The sequence below is a fragment of the Anser cygnoides genome, chromosome 17 (assembly GCF_040182565.1).
Source record: "Anser cygnoides isolate HZ-2024a breed goose chromosome 17, Taihu_goose_T2T_genome, whole genome shotgun sequence".
Classification (NCBI taxonomy): domain Eukaryota; kingdom Metazoa; phylum Chordata; class Aves; order Anseriformes; family Anatidae; genus Anser; species Anser cygnoides.
This window is the reverse complement of record NC_089889.1, coordinates 2,428,252-2,444,213: the sequence shown is the minus strand read 5'-3', so window position 1 is coordinate 2,444,213 and position 15,962 is coordinate 2,428,252. Positions and strand designations below refer to the sequence as shown.

The 15,962-nt window shown below is 60.7% G+C and overlaps 1 protein-coding gene across 9 annotated transcripts in view; it reads left to right on the top strand.

The window, feature by feature from the left end:
• The window catches only part of CUX2 (cut like homeobox 2), a 58,014-nt gene that overhangs the window by 39,016 nt on the left and 3,036 nt on the right, over window positions 1–15,962 (top strand). For 4 of the 9 annotated variants that reach the window (XM_066978830.1, XM_066978831.1, XM_066978833.1 and 1 more), the window contains 18 exons: window positions 1,713–2,119; window positions 5,929–6,066; window positions 6,235–6,358; window positions 7,050–7,126; window positions 7,228–7,294; window positions 7,483–7,531; window positions 7,914–8,018; window positions 8,448–8,639; window positions 8,726–8,784; window positions 8,859–8,907; window positions 9,011–9,110; window positions 9,569–10,216; window positions 10,899–11,000; window positions 12,380–13,155; window positions 13,556–13,782; window positions 14,444–14,704; window positions 14,846–15,034; window positions 15,116–15,389. In XM_066978830.1, the coding sequence (XP_066834931.1) occupies window positions 1,960–2,119; window positions 5,929–6,066; window positions 6,235–6,358; window positions 7,050–7,126; window positions 7,228–7,294; window positions 7,483–7,531; window positions 7,914–8,018; window positions 8,448–8,639; window positions 8,726–8,784; window positions 8,859–8,907; window positions 9,011–9,110; window positions 9,569–10,216; window positions 10,899–11,000; window positions 12,380–13,155; window positions 13,556–13,782; window positions 14,444–14,704; window positions 14,846–15,034; window positions 15,116–15,389 (3,597 nt within the window). In that variant the 5' untranslated portion in view covers window positions 1,713–1,959. The remainder of the gene's footprint in view (window positions 1–1,712; window positions 2,120–5,928; window positions 6,067–6,234; window positions 6,359–7,049; window positions 7,127–7,227; window positions 7,295–7,482; window positions 7,532–7,913; window positions 8,019–8,447; window positions 8,640–8,725; window positions 8,785–8,858; window positions 8,908–9,010; window positions 9,111–9,568; window positions 10,217–10,898; window positions 11,001–12,379; window positions 13,156–13,555; window positions 13,783–14,443; window positions 14,705–14,845; window positions 15,035–15,115; window positions 15,390–15,962) is intronic. The other 5 variants (XM_066978829.1, XM_066978835.1, XM_066978836.1 and 2 more) reach the window with 4 other exon arrangements.

Below are 15,962 nucleotides of genomic sequence, written 5' to 3'. Positions count from 1 at the left end.
AGGAGGTGATGTGGGTTTTGTGCCCAAAAGCGTCATTTTGGGGCTGATGAAATGAATGCTGAGGTTATTGAGTGGCTGCAGCGCAAATTCAAGATTTCCCTGGAAACTGTCCAAACATTTCGCTTTGACGAAAGCGTTTTCAAGTGGTTTGGGCAGGTTTGGGGTCCCGAAACGATGTTTTGATTGGATGTTTGCCTCCGTGTGGTAGTTTTAGGGAGGAAACCAAACCTGAAATGAAACAAAACACTCTAATTCAGGGTGAGCAAAACCTCCAAGAGCAGCTGGGCCTTTTTGAACTCCTCATTCCTGCGGCTCCGTCCAAGCTGCTCGGCCCTCCGTGGAGATGCTGAGGCGGTGGCAGCGTGTCAGAGCTCCCCCTTCGCCAACGCTTTGTGTCTATAACGTGACTTCAGGAATAAAATCCCAATGGGAACAGCCCGAGCTGGCCCATCTCAGCTTCCTGGCGGACCCCTCCATCCTCGAGGTGAGCGCGATGCTCTCCCCTTGCCCTGCTCGACGTCTTCCCCCTGCTCTCCGCAGCTTTATTGTTATGATTTCAAGGCACCCGAAGCCAAGTATTGGAGTGGAATGCTGAAGCGAGCCCCCAGATTCCTCCTCTGCATCAAGCATGGTGATGGGAAAGTCAGTTTTGTGTGTGAGATGCTAAAAAAAGCCGACCTTATACAATTTTAACAACAGAAAAATGATCTTTGTGCTCCAGTGCTCCGCGAGCTTGGAAGGAGAAGGCAGCTTTGCTCAGGTGGCTGGTGAATTACAAATGAGCGGTTTGCTTTTGTTTTGAATGACAAGCAATTTAAATTCAGCCTGGTGTGGCACGCCGCAAGCTCGGCGAGCAAGAAGGGTGCAAAAAAAGATGCCCTCGGCCTTGGTTGTGGTCGGGAGCCACGTTTGGACTTTGGGGAATTTGGAGCCCCATCTCTGCTGGGGGTCACCTCCATCGTTGGCTCTTGAGGACAGCAGGGACATTGTGGCCGTGGAGATCCCCTGGTCCCACCGGGGCCGTGTCCTGTCCTCTGCTGGACGGGCACAGAGTGGGGCGGGGGAAACTCGGCCAACAAAGAGCACCGGAGCCGGCAGGCAGCGGCGTGTCGGAGCATGGTGAAAAATTAACCGGAGTAAATGACTCGTGCTCAGCAATGTTGGATGGGAGCGCGTGGCAGGTTAATACGTTGCTGGGCTATTAGCAGCGTGCCACCTCCCCGCCGCCCAGCCAGCAGTGGCACCGTGGCCTCGGTGGTGGCAGGGACAGGGGGACGTGGGCGAGGAGATGTCCCGGTCCCGGTCCTGCTGTGCGGGGATGGCACGAGCACCGCCCTGTCCCCACCGTGCCAGGGAGGGCTGTGGGCCAGATCCGTCCCAGCAAGCACAATAACAGGCAGAAACCTTATTTCTTATTTAAGCGCCGGCATTAAATTGTAATTTTCATTTACTCAGAGCGCATCAATGATTTAAAGTGGCGTGACATTACAACGGGGCGAGGAGTTTGGCCACGGGCAGCGAGCGGCTGCGCGGTGCGGAGCGGGCGCAGGGCGGGCGTCCCTGGTCCTGCAGCGTGTGCAGGATGCGACCCGGGCACTGTCCCCCTCCCTCTCGCTCGCAAAGCTTGCCTCTGAGCATGCAGTCTCTTGTCCAGCAGAGCCGTTCCCTCCTCCAGCCCCATCTCTCACCACCTTTTTTCCATCTCCCCGCAGGTGATTGCACTTAGTAAGAGGAGCAAGGAGGCTGAGACGGCTTTCCTGAGTGTTTACAAGCAATTAATCGAAGCTCCAGGTAAGGAACGCGGTGGCGACCTGGCTGCGTAGCGAGTAGCGTGCGACACACCGGCGGCCTCGTGCCCGGAGAGGAGCCAGCGCCGAGGATCGGGACACGGCGCCTGTCCCCGTCCCCATCCCCATCCCCGTCCCCGGGGCGGCTGGCAGCGCAGACGTCCGCTTTTGCATGTTGCTCTGGAAATCCCAGCCGAAGAGACAAGTGGAAACATCTTTTGCCATCGCTGTGTTTCAGCCCCTGAGCCAAATGCATCTTGACATTAGAAAAGGAATACATTTGCTCAGCCCTTGTAATAACACTGCGGCTATCCCCAGTTGTCTTTTCGACGGTAAGTTCGCCGAAACCACGGAGCTCCGGCTCGCGGCGCAGCTCCTGGCACTGTCTGCGCCGCGCCTCCGGCTTTCAGGGGCTGGTGCCCCTCCAGGGGCACCTCCAGCAGCCTTGGGAGGGGGAAACTGGGGTGCAGGGCTTGCGCTGGTAGAGCTGGTGCCATGGCTGGCTGGTGCCAGGAGCCCTCCCCACTGCTGCTCCATGGGCTCTGCCGGCTCTGAGCCGCCCGTGGGCAGCCCCGGGGGCTCGGCTGCGGCATGCACTGAGCGTCCCCAGCACTGGGGGGACCCGCGCCAGCCCCGGTTCCGAGGATGGAGAGCTTCAAACCGCCGAAGATGTGCAGAAGGGCTCCTGCAGGGCCACTAATTCATTTCCCAGACATTTAGGAATAACAAAATGTTTTAATGATTTCTTAGGGGAATTAGGGAGACATATTTTTGTCCTCATTAAATTTTATCCTGTGCTACAAGAACCAAATGTCAGCTCGCTTTCCAGAACCCGGTAATCTTCCCTCCCCGTGCTCACCCACCTCATGCCCAGCACACCCGTGCACACCCGTGCACACCCACACATGCACACCCCGACGCTTCCCCCTGTGGTCCCAGCACCTCCATCTCTCCTGCACCCCTGCTGCTTCCAGCTGCCCCCTGCTCCCTTCTGCCCTCCCTCCATCTCCTGGGCCCCGAGCCTCCCCCTCTGTCATTTTGTCCCCGTCCGTCACATGTCCGCGTGTCTCTCGACATGCGAACTCTTTGTGGAACACTTTACAAGCACCACATAAGTCCTGATTCGACATTTTTTGCCTTGAATGGCTGCTGTCAACACAAATCTCTGGCAGAGACTGTAACGGAGCCTGATTGCTCAGCAAGTATTTTGATAAGTGAGCTGGCTGTGTGTCTGTAATTACGGGAGAAAACCGTAAATCTTTGGGATATTGTTCACACAGATGTGGCGTGAAGGGAAGGGGGGGGAAGCAGTAAAATGTGTTAAAAGCATAATTAATGTCATTGTTGTTGGGGATGATTTGATTTAAGCCTGACTTTGACTCGTGGAGGGTTTCGTAGGGCTCCGCCGGAGCAGGTCGGGACGAGGTGGCGCGAGAGGTGCCACCTTGGGGCGGGAGGTGCCGGCACCGGCGACACACCGCGGGCACACCGTGGGTGGGGAGGCACCGGGGATGCACCCGGACGCGCCGGGGGTGCACCGTGGCTGCACGTGGATGCCCTGGGGTCCTCTCGGTGTCGTGGCAGCTGTGCGGGGCAGATGCCACCCTTTGTCCTCCAGCACAAGAGCTCTGCCAGAGGTGGGACAAGCAGCCAGGGCGCAGGGACGGGATGCAGATCCCTGGGGACGCGGGGGCTGCTGCACCGTGGGGTTGTGCATGTGCAGGGGAAGGTGTCGAGCACCTCAGACGCCTCCCAGCACACCCGCCCTGTCCTGTGGGTGCCTTCAGCTGCTGTGGTGGTGGGGTGCTGCGGTGGGACCGGGCTGGGACCCCCCCAGCACCCCCCGAAGGCCCCCCCTGGTGCCAGGGCTGGGCAGAGAGGAGAGCCCCCTGCCCACCGCCCCGAATCCCTGCTGCAGCACTGCTGCAGGTGCCAAACAGCATCCAATAACGCCAGCTAGTGGCAAGACTTATTACATATACATCAATTTATATTAATATATAGGGAGAGCGCATAGGGTGGCACCCCAAGCCAGCCTGGGCAGGGGGCTCAGCTTGGTGGCGGGGACTTTGCCGGAGCTGGGTGCCGCAGGGCTCGGCGGGATGGCTGTGCCAATTGTCACCCGCCTGTGCCAGCCGCCACCTGTCTGTGCCACCCAGGTGCCACATCAGGGCTGGCCTGTCTGGTGGCACGAGCGTGGCACGAGCTTGGCCTCCGCTGCCGGCAGCCCCGTGCTGATCCCGACACCTCGCGTGGGGCTGCGAGGTCGGCCCCGTGGGCGAGGGCAGCGCTTTCCCAACGGCTGGGCAGCGGCGCATTAGCGCGATTTAATTAATCCGGGCGGGCATTTTGCATCACGGAGGTCACAGCTGAGGAAAGCAGAGGTGGAGAGCCGCTTGCTCTGCTCCAAGCCCCGCTCCCAGCATGGTCCCGGGGTGGCAGCTCCGAGTGGGGCGCTGGCAGAGCGCGTGGCTTCGTCGCGGCAGGGAAAACGCTGACCCCAGCAAAATTCCCCGGCGCTTTATTGCTCGCCTGAGCTGCTCCGGGATTATTTCTCATTACGGAGGAGAGAGGAGTTGCCGGCATGGATCGCGTTGGGCCCTGCCCCAGCGTTTATCAGCCGCTCGGCGGGCTGGCGTGCGGCCTCCTGCTGGTGCCCCAGCTCGGGGGGAGCCCGGGGGAGGGCCCCCGGCCCTGCCGCTCTGGGTGTAATTACCCAGATCGTTAGCTCGCGTACTTACAGACGTTATTAATGGCTGTGAGAGCATCCAGCAAGGTTCGGGGCTGTGCTGCACAGCCTCACCTGCCATCCTCGGCAGCTCGCGGCGATGGAGGGGCCGTTCCCCAGAGCTCACGGGCAGGTTTTCCCCGGCGCTTGCGGCTCCTCGGACGTCAAAGCAGCTGGAGGGGCACCGAGCCACGGCTCCTGCTCCCATAAAGCATCCCAGGAGGGAGGATGCTGGTGGTGCTGGTCCCACACCCCATGGCAGTGATGGTCGGGGGGGCTCCAAGCACCATCTCGGGGGGCTCATGTTGTGGCACCGTCTGTTTGCGAGGAGCACCCGTGGCGCTTGCTGTCCTGCTGCCTGTGTCCACGCCGGGTGCTGAAAGGGATGATCACAGGCCCAATCCCGTATCTTTGGGGCAAACTCACCCCAAAAACATCTGGTGCCACCCCAGAGCAGCCCAAATCCCATGGCGGGGGGCCCGGCCCCTCTGTCCCGCACCGCTGCCATCTCATCCAGGTCGAGGAGCCACCGTCTGTCCCTGCTCACAGCAGAGGCAGCCACGCGTTGGGATTTTTCCCTCACCGTTATTAGGTTTTACCCTTGGACGCCTGCCACGCGTGTGCGCCGTGTGGTAACACACCCAGCTCCATCCCACTTCCCTGTTTATCTAACTTTCTGACCCTGGAGAATTCCAATCTATTTCCTTTCCTCTCTTTTTCATAAAAAATAAAAAAGCACCCCAAACCTATATTAACCTGGCTCAATAGGAGGCATTTTCTTGAACTTATTAAAAAATCCAGACTTGTAAATTAATTTGTTCATGTTGTACAATGGCAGTGCAGATGGACTCATTAGCATGCACACAACAAATAATTATAGATGAATTTTTAGCTGGCCTGCTTAATGGGCTTGCTGGGTTAATTATGTCAATGTATAATTACATCAGCCCTGGGAGACATAATGGCACACCCTGCTGAGCAGACACTAGCTAATGATGGTGTAATGCTGACAGAGGGAAGACATACGGCTCTGAAAGCACCTGCTTACCTCGGCACAAACTGCCATTGTCTGAGCCCAAACTGGGGGGACCGGGGCCACCAGTGCCGCGGGTGCCACCGTGTTTGGGGACGAGAAGCCCGGATGCGACCCCCAGCGGCGCTTGGTCCCTCGGGGGCTTTGGGGTGGTGATGGGGAGCACGGGGTGGCACGTGGTGGCACGGGGTGGCACATGGGGTGGCACCTGGGGTGGCATGCGAGGGCTCCGTCCCTGTTTGTAAGCAGGCTGCGGATGGCTGCTGCCCTTGGGATGCAGGGACAAAGAGGGTGGCACCCACATCCCCGTGGCCACGAGGGTGGGATGGGGACAATGGTGGCCGTCCCGCGCCCCTGACCGCCAGCCCTGTTGCCCGCAGACCCCGCTCCTGTGCTGGAGGCTGCGCGGAGCCTGGAGGACCGCCTGCAGCAGCTCCAGCACCTCGAGCCCGAAAATCCGCCCCTGAAGGAGCTCGGCCGCCCCTGGAAGAAGCACCCGGCGCTCCCCGGCACCAAAGGTACCCCCAGCACCGGCCGGACACGGGTGGCAACGGTGGTCCCCATCCGTGTCCCCACGTGCCCCTGAGCACCCGCGGGGTGATGGAGGGGGGGTCTCAGGGCTGAACCCCTGTCTCTGCCCCCCCCGTGCCCACCCCACAGCACTTTGAAACGTGTCCCCCCTGCAGAACAGAGAGAAGGGACGTCGCCGGCGGCCGGGCTCGCGGCGGCCGAGACCACGCTCCCCGGTGTCGACAGCAAAGCCCTTTTGGCAGAAGCCTGGCTGCAGAGAAATGAGGCAGAAAAACAAAAGTACGTGAGTACCGGCGACGGGCCCTCAGATGGCATTTAGGGGTGCCAAGGGCTCTCCCTGCTGCTGCCCGGGGTGTCCGGCTGTCCTCGCCTCTGCTTTTTTCCCCCCACACCTCCTTCGCTGCCTGGGTAGAGCAAGACGTCCTGCTTGGGCACTCAGCGTGTCCGTGTGTCCGTCCGTCCCCTCTTCCAGGCAGTTGTGGTGTGTGACACGTGGCTGTGCTTGGGCAAACCGCGTAAATCCGGGCCAGTGGGTGAACCTCATTAAAGGGCCTTTTAATTTTGAGGCTCCCGGCTTTCCCGGCAGTGCGTTTAGCGGCGCTTCATTGCTATTCCTTAACACGCCGCACCAGTAACAAACGAGGAATCTTTAAACCCTAAATTGCAGAGCTCTCCGAGTAAGTTCCTGGCAAGTGCAGGCTATAAATAATGCAGAATAACTTTTCCCTGATTGCTTCCCCCCTCAAATTAATGACAGGAGGGGGTGGGTTTCGGCACAGGAGCGTTTCCACCTTCCTCCTGCCTCGGCTCCTCGTCAGGGGACACCGAGCGGGGTCAGCACGGTGCCAGCCCCCACGGGGCTGCGCTCCGATGTGCAGTTTTCCACCCAAAGTGAATTTTTACCACTGGCCCCCTTAAAATGAAACGGCGTGGTGGGCTGGGGCAGGCGCTGACGCCCTTCTCTCCGCAGAGGGCTGCAGGAAGCCCAGCTCACCCTGGCTGCACGCCTGGGGGAAGCAGAGGAGAAGATCAAGGTGCTCCACTCAGGTAGGGAGGATGGGTTGGGGGACCTGGCCGGCCGAGACGTCCTGAAGCCCCCAGCCCACTTCTCACCCCCCCCCATCTCCTCTCTTTTTGCTGTCTGCCAGCGCTGAAGGCGACGCAGACGGAGCTGCTGGAGCTGCGGTGTAAATACGACGAGGAGGCTGCCTCCAAGTGAGTCGCTGGGTGCCGAGGTGCACGAAGTGACCGCAGGAGCACCCCACGTGGCGGTCGCTCCCTGAATCTAAGACACGTGTCCATGCCCGTATCATACAAGGGCTTTGGCTGGCCACGGATTTGATGTCCCTCACCTCTGGGCCGGCATCCATGTGCCAGCTGATGCCTCTTGCTTCTTCCTGCAGGGCAGACGAAGTAGCCATGATCATGACGAACCTTGAAAAAGCCAACCAGGTGAGCCGGGAGCCCTCCCGAATTTCCAGCGAGTGCAGAGCAAATACCCCATTTCCCTGCTGCTGCGCCCACCAATGCACCCCAAAAATCCCAGTGACCTTTATGCTGGTGCCGGAAAATGGCACACGGCTGCCAGGCTCCAGCTGGGCTCCCCAAAACTGGGGGTCCCTGCAAAGAGGGGCTCTGGTTTCCTCTGCACAGCAGCTCCCCCGAACCGGGCTGGACCCACTGCCCCGTTCTGGGGCTCGCCGCTGTGCTTGAGCACCCAGCCAGGGGATGGGAGCAGGATGCGTGGGCGTGGGTTCTGGGACTCTGTTCTGCCCCACGGGTGGGATGAGGCGTGGGGGGCGCCCACCCTGATGTGTTTTCTGCTCTCTTGCAGCGTGCGGAGGCTGCGCAGCGGGAGGTGGAGAGCCTGAGGGAGCAGCTGGCGGCCGTCAACAGCTCCCTGCGCCTGGCCTGCTGCTCCCCGCAGGGCGCTGCCGGGGTGAGGAGCACCCATCGCGACCGGGAGCACCCATTGTAGCCAGGAGCATCCCATGTAACCGGGAGCATCCCATGTAGCCACGAGCATCCCATGCAGCCCCAAGCACCCCATGCAGTCCCGAGCACCCTGTTGCACCCAGGAGCACCGTTTTGGGCTCAGGAGCACCCACCATGTGTGGGAGCAGCTCAGGAGCAAAGCAGGAGGGATCCGGGCGTTTTTCCCCCACTGGGGCTGTGGGGTCGTAGTGTTGGCCGTGCCTTATCTGTGGGCCCTGCCTCGCAGGGAGGGGAGCTTGCACCCCCATAGCATTGAGCCGAACAAGGGCAACCTTTAGGGGCAGAGGAAGGGTCCGTCCCACCCCACACCAGTGACAGACCCACGTCCCCACGTCGGGTGGCCGGGAGCTGACGGTGTCCCCTCTCCCGGCAGGACAAAGTGAACTATTCCATGTGCTCAGGGTCGAGGCTGGAGGCGGCTCTGGCCGCCAAGGACCGGGAGATCCTGCGGCTCCTGAAGGACGTCCAGCACCTCCAGAGCTCGCTGCAGGAGCTGGAGGAGTCCTCCGCCAACCAGATCGCCGAGCTGGAGGGGCAGCTGGCCGCCAAGAACGAAGCCATCGAGGTGTGTGCGAAGGCCCTTGGGTAGGCATGAGGTGGGTGCCAGCCATGGCCAGCCTTGCACCAGACCCCACTGTGTCTCGTCCGCAGAAGCTGGAGGAGAAGCTGCAGGCGCAGGCGGACTACGAGGAGATCAAGACGGAGCTGAGGTAGGGCTGCTCCTACAGCCGGGCGGCGCGAGGCCACGTCCTCCGCCTCACCGCCCCTCGTGTTTCTCTCCCAGCATCCTGAAGGCCATGAAGGTGGCGTCCGCCAGCTGCAGCCTTCCCCAGGCAAGTGCCGCGGCGCGGTGACGTGTGCCAGTAGGCCGCGGGGCAGCCGCCGGCCCCACCGGAGCCCCGCCGCCCCGTCCCACCGCCGCTTTGCTCCTTGCAGAGCATGTCGAAGCCGGAGGAGGCCCTGCTGCTGGGGAAGGAGGCTTTCTACCCGCCGCAGAAGTACCTGCTGGAGAAGCCCGGCCTGATGGCCAGCGCTGGTAGGGTAACGGCGGCCACGCGATGCCTTGGGTGCCAAAAGTCATGGAATCATGGAGTCACTTAGGTTGGAAAACACCCTGACGCTCACTGAGTCCAACCATCAACTTAACACCACCACGTCCACCACTAAGCCATGTCCCCACGCACCACAGCCCCACGTAACTGTGGTTTTCCACTTTGGGGGTCCAGGGGCAGACCATGGCCAGCTGCTTGTTGTGTGTCCTTGTGGACCCAAACGTGGCACAGGCAGGCTGCCATGGCCAAGGAACGATGTTCACCGCAGCTTGCCCACCATGGCACCCCCAGGAACGTGGCCAGTGGGACCAGATCCTGCCCCCAGTGACCAGAAAGAGCCTGGGAATGGGATATCGGGGGGCCATCTGGGGGAACTGAGGCAGGAGCGTGCGGCCGGCCGGCGGGACTATAGTGCGTGTCCGTCTCTCTCGTTCATCTCTAGAGGAGGATCCCTCTGAAGACGAGTCGGGGAAGGACCCGCTGGGCATGGAGCAGCCGTTTCCGTCCCCCCAGCAGCTCCCACAGGCCCCGGCAGACGAGCCGGCCTCCCCTGCTCCCCTCCCACCCCTGCCTGGCCCTGGCCTGGCCCCTGAGGGCCCCCGGACGTTCCCGCTGTCCCCCTTCCCGGGGGGCGAGCGGCTCCCGGGGGACACGCTGCTCCCCAAGGCCCCCCCGTTGCAGCCACCCCCTTACAAGAGCGAGGGTGCCGGCGGGGGGCTGCCCTTCCCCACCGCTTTCTTCGGGGCCAAAAGCAGCGCCGTGCCCCCCGTCCCCGTGCCGCCCGCCGCCAGCCCCCCCGTTGAGCCCTCTGAGGGCGGCGGGGGCAGCTCGGCCGACGAGGAGCAGCTGGATACGGCCGACATCGCCTTCCAGGTGAAGGAACAGCTGCTGAAGCACAACATCGGGCAGCGGGTCTTCGGGCACTACGTGCTGGGGCTGTCGCAGGGCTCCGTCAGCGAGATCCTGGCCCGGCCCAAGCCCTGGCGCAAGCTGACGGTGAAGGGCAAGGAGCCGTTCATCAAGATGAAGCAGTTCCTCTCCGACGAGCAGAACGTGCTGGCCCTGAGGACTATCCAGGTGCGCCAGAGAGGTGAGTGGTGGGGTGGCCCCGCACACCGGGTCCTGCCCTGCTTGTCCCAGCAGCACCCAAGGGTGCTCCATGCCACTGTGGGATCACCCAGCCCATCTCCCTGGTGAGACAGGCGGCAACACCGCGTGGAGTCACCCCCAGCACACAGGGTTTGTCCCCAGGGGTCCCCAGGTGCTGCTTGCCACGGGATGGGGACCCTCAGGGATTGCCCTGGCCAAGTGGCAGCGATGAACAACAACCCGTAGTGGAAGGTGCACCCCCAGACTTGCTTCACTCGTTTATTCTGACAAGTGCCATTTAATTATTCATTAAGCTGTTTCGTGGCATGTGAGTCGATGTGTGGCGGAATATTTTGTTAAAATAATGAAGTTTTAGTGCTGTGGGACTGCGGTACGGTGTCGGCACTGCTGTGAAATAACGGCAGCGGCTCCTCACCCCATCTCAGCGATGCTCCAGGTGGTGGCAGTGGCCTCAGGTCCCTCGGGTCCCCAGCCAGGCGATGCCATGCTGGAGGTGTGAGCTGGTGGCAGGGGCTGGCAACTAATTGGGCCTGGTGTTTTTCTTAAAACCAGCATCCCTAAAAATAACTGAACACGAGTAGCAGTAAATACTTCCTGACGTACGAGCGGAGCTTGTAAAACCAGCGCCGGTGACAAATCTGTTGTCATGCCTCTTTGATCAGGTAGCATCACGCCGCGGATCAGAACACCAGAAACCGGCTCCGACGACGCCATCAAAAACATCCTAGAGCAGGCGAAGAAGGAGATCGAGTCACAGAAGGGAGGTGGGTTCTGTCTGCTCTAGGAGATGTCTGTAGTGTGCAGGGCACAAAACGTCCAGGCATCCTGCCCCAGACAGGGCTGGGACCCTGGAGTAGGTGCCATGGGCTTGTGGATGCTTCCTGGCTGCTCCCATCCATACACCCATTGCTGGCAGGGCCAAAAATGAGCTTTTTGGGGCATTTGTCCCGCTGCCATACATAGAGAAGATTTGGGAGAGGGTGGAAATAAATCCTGGTAAATATTGTCACGAGTGTGCGCTGCGTGTGCCCCTGGTGCCCTGAACGCAGTGGCTTTTGTACATGGGCTTTCAGAAACTTTGGACCTAACCTTTCCCTCCCCCTTCACCAAAACAGATGATTAAATGAGAAAGCACAATCCATATGGCATGAAGAATCATTAAAGCAGCTGTGCTCACAGTCAATTACAAGAAATGAAATACATTAAAACAGGTAGTCTGCTGAGAAAGCAGAATCCTGGAGAATTAAATTAGACAGGAATGGTGGAAAAACAGGCAGGGAAAACAAACATGTTTGTCTATTGCCATCGTTGGTAATGGGATTTATTTTGCAATTGTCAAAATGGAATCCCACGTAGATACAGGAGTGTCACAGCGCTCGCTTCGCTGGGTGCCGCCATGCAGGTTTATAATCTGCGCTTGTAAAATCCCTTTTCTCACGCATTTTGAATTCTGGCAGCCTTTTGATACAAAGTCCTGCAAGAAAGAGAAGCTGTTGCATTTAGCATCAAATCCAGGTTTGGGTGGGATGGGGGACGTGGCTGGTGGCTGTCCCGGCGCTGGGCCACCAGCCATCCTGTCCCCTCCAGCAAGGTGTCACCTTCCCGCCCAGCCTGACAATTTCCATGCTTGCCATGCTCTGCGAAAGCCGTTCTGTTATTAAGCAAAGGCAGAGGAAGGAAATGCAATTAACAGCCCATCCTGCAAGAGTTTTAATGGGATTAAAAAAGCAGCAAGGAAAGAAATCCCACGTAGGCACAGCACAGTGACAGTGGCCTGGGTGTCGCGGATGCTCTGGTTCAGTTTTCTGAAGCTGCTTTTGCTCGTGCTCTTGTCCAGCCCTGTGACAGTGAGCGGCCAAGCTCCCCAGCTGATGGTGCTCCACCAGCATCTGGTGATGTCCCCATCCCCACAGCTGCTCCCTGAAGAAGGGGAGGGCTCCTCAACCCCCATTACAGCAAGGGAAACTGAGGCAGGAGGGTTCTGAACAGCAGTCAGAACGCAGCCAAGACCTTTTGCATTCCAGAAAGCAACCCTAAAAATTTCAAAGCCCTCCCTCCCTCCCTTGGACCCTAGGCCAGCACCTCCATCTCCCCCATCGAGCGCTGCGCCTTGGGGCCCCCCCCTCACTCCCTTTCCTTGCAGGTGAGCCCAAAAACCCATCGGCATCTCAAGCGGTGGCCAACGGGGCGGGCGGCAGCAGCTCGGAGGATGCCATCAAGAGCATCCTGGAGCAGGCGCGGCGGGAGATGCAGGCGCAGCAGCAGGCGCTGCTGGAGATGGAGGCGGGGGGCAGCGGGCGCCCCGGGGGCACGCCGCCCGCCGAGCGCTCCACGCTGGCCGCCGTCAGCCAGAACATCGTCCCGGCATACGTCAAGCAGGAGGAGGGGAGCGGGGCCAGCCCCGGCCCCCCGCAGACGCCCCTCGCCGTCCTCTCGCCCGCCGCCTTCGTGCAGAGCATCATCCGCAAGGTGAAGTCGGAGATCGGCGACGCCGGCTCCTATTTCGACCAGCACTGGGCGTCGGAGCGCAGCCTGCTCAGCCGGCCCTACACCTCCGTCTCGCCTTCGCTCTCCTCCTCCTCCTCGAGCTACTCCGGCATGGCCAACGGCCGGGTCTGGCCGCGGGGAGAGCCCGGTGAGAGCGGTACCAACGAGGACGAGCTGCCGCCGGCTGAGGATGAGCCCCACCGGCTGACGGAGATGAAGGCGGAGGGTGCGGGCACGGAGCCAGCAGCTGGCGGAAGGCTGTCCTACTTCCCCGCCTACGTGCCACGCACCCTGAAGCCCACCGTGCCGCCGCTGACGCCGGAGCAGTACGAGATGTACATGTACAGGGAGGTGGACACGCTGGAGCTGACCCGGCAGGTCAAGGAGAAGTTGGCCAAGAACGGCATCTGCCAGAGGATCTTCGGAGAGAAGGTAGCGGGCCAGGGAATGGGGTCCAGTGTCCCCTCTTTGGGGTGGGGAGTCTCCCCTTCAGTGCCCGGGGGTGGTTGATGTCCTCCAGCACCTCCTGCCAGGGTCCCCGCTGTGCCCCGGTGGGTCCCCTCAGCAGATGCTGAGCCCTCAGTGTCCAACCCAACCCCGAACAATCTCCTGGTAGCCACCACTGTCTGGTTGGTGGCACTACCCACCGGGAGCCTGCTGTCCCCTGCAGGGACCCTCCTCCCAGCCCAGTACCCCCTGGGTATCCTTGAGGGACCCGTGGTGGTCCCAGCACCATCACCCACCACTGGTAACAAGGGGTTTGGACACGCTGGGGTGTGAGTGCATGCCCCAGCCCCTCCACACATCCTGCTCCTTACCCCTGCATGGCCAGGGCGCCCTGTCCCATTCGGTGGGGACGATGGCAGCAGCCCATCAGGTAACGCCTGCGCCGTGCCCAGGTGCTGGGCCTGTCCCAGGGCAGCGTGAGCGACATGCTGTCGCGGCCCAAGCCTTGGAGCAAGCTGACGCAGAAGGGCCGGGAGCCCTTCATCCGCATGCAGCTCTGGCTGACGGACCAGCTGGGACAAGGCATCAGCCAGCAGCCGACCCCCTCCCAGGGTAAGTGCCACCGCCGCCGTGTCCCTTGCTCCTTAAACATCCCTCTGACGTTGGCATCCCAATGCAGCAGGGTTTTGTTGTACCCCCGTCCCGCATGGCATTGCCCCATCCCCAGTGCTGGCGGCTGCCCCGTGCCACCCACAGCCCCCCCAGCACCCACACCCCACATCCCACCAAGCATTGAGGGGGGGACATTCATCTGTGTCTCCAAAGCCGCCCCTCTGACTCATCCAACTCATTCCAAACCCCCTTAATTAGTATGTTAGGCAAGGTAGGGCTGCTGCACAGATCCTTCAAATGTTATTTTGTCAGAAACGGGTTTTGAAAGTCATAAAAAAAAAAAAAATCCTTGGCTTTGTGCCTGTAATAAAGAAGTAGCTGGGTTTTTATTTTAATGTTGTGTTTTCTCTCTTTAATTATTCCACCGTCGCTTCCTACTTGGCCGTAGATGCTGGCGAGGCTCTGCTGGCTTTCCCCCTTTCAGGAACAAGAAATAATAATAATAAATAATAAATGAACAATAAAGATAACCTTTACATTCCCACCGCCGTCCTCTCCCTTGACCCATGCCAATGCCCACTCCATCATCATGGTGGGATGTGGGTTTGGGTAGCGGGGTCCCACCGGTGCCACTAACCCGTCCTCTGCCGGTGCCTCGCAGCCAGCCCCGCCGAGCCCCAGCCATCCCCCTCGCCGCCCCCCAGCCCCACCGAGCACGAGAAGGGCTCGCAGGAGCCCCTCACCCTCGCCCTGGAGAGCAGCAAGGAGAACCAGCAGCCCGAGAGCAGGGCGGCGGCGGGCAAGGCGCACCCCAACAGCCAGGGCCCCGTGGGCATCCAGGAGATCGTCGCCATGTCCCCCGAGCTGGACACCTACTCCATCACCAAGAAGGTCAAGGAGGTGCTGACGGACAACAATTTAGGTGCGGGCGGCGCCGGGTGCAGCACTGCATCCCCTTTTTCTGGCTGTTTCGGGAGATGCCGGCGAGGCCGGGGTGTTCGGGTGCTCGGCAGGGGTGGCGGGGTCTGTCCCGCGCTAACCGCCTCTGCTTCTCCTCCGCCAGGCCAGCGGCTGTTTGGGGAGAGCATCCTGGGCCTGACGCAGGGCTCGGTGTCCGATCTCCTCTCCAGGCCCAAGCCGTGGCACAAGCTGAGCCTGAAGGGGCGGGAGCCCTTCGTCCGCATGCAGCTCTGGCTCAACGACCCCCACAACGTCGAAAAGCTGCGCGACATGAAGAAGCTGGAGAAGAAAGGTGAGCGCGGGGGCCGGGCGGCGGCGGCGGAGCGGGGCGGCCGGGGGCGAGCGGCGCGCAGCTCCCTCTCCTCTCCCGCAGCCTACCTGAAGCGTCGCTACGGGCTGATGAGCGCCGGCTCGGACAGCGAGTCCCCCAGCGCCCGCTCCGAGTGTGCCAGCCCCGGCCTGCAGCCCCAGGACCTCAGCCTCCTGCAGATCAAGAAGCCGCGGGTGGTGCTGGCCCCCGAGGAGAAGGAAGCCTTGAAGAAAGCCTACCAGCTGGAGCCCTACCCGTCCCAGCAGACCATCGAGCTGCTCTCCTTCCAGCTCAACCTCAAGACCAACACCGTCATCAACTGGTTCCACAACTACAGGTAGGGCACCGGAGGGATGCCGGGGGGACGTGGCCGGCAGGACGCGGTGGCACGGTGGCTGCTCCTCTTCCAGGAGAAGAGATGGGGAGACGCGGACCCACGCGGGGTCCCGTGGGTGCAGGATTGCAGCCAAAATGCTGCAGGCACCAGGCTTCGTCCTTGTAATGCCAATGGGTGCAGGGGTCCCGAATCCTCCTCCCCCAGATCCACACCGAGCCATCTGTGGCCTGGGGGAGGTTTTAGTGCTGCTTGGAGGGGAGCAGCACAGTCTGAGGGGCTGTGCCCCCTGCCACTATATAACACAGCATTAAAAGGCATATAAGCACTCATGTTGAGTCTGCTCAGCCTGCATGTGCTGGTAAATACCTATAGGAGCTGGCTGAAGTTTCTCACACAAAGCCATTGCTCGTTGGGAAGACTCAGAGGAGCACAGAGGAAAGCTTGGAAAATCAGGCTTTTTGGAGAAATACTGACTAACGTGTTTTTTTAAGCCCATGACTTTTCCCCTCGTGTTGTTCCAGGGAAGTCACTCCTGCCCTCGGTAAACAAAAAAAGCCCTGAAATAGGTCTTCA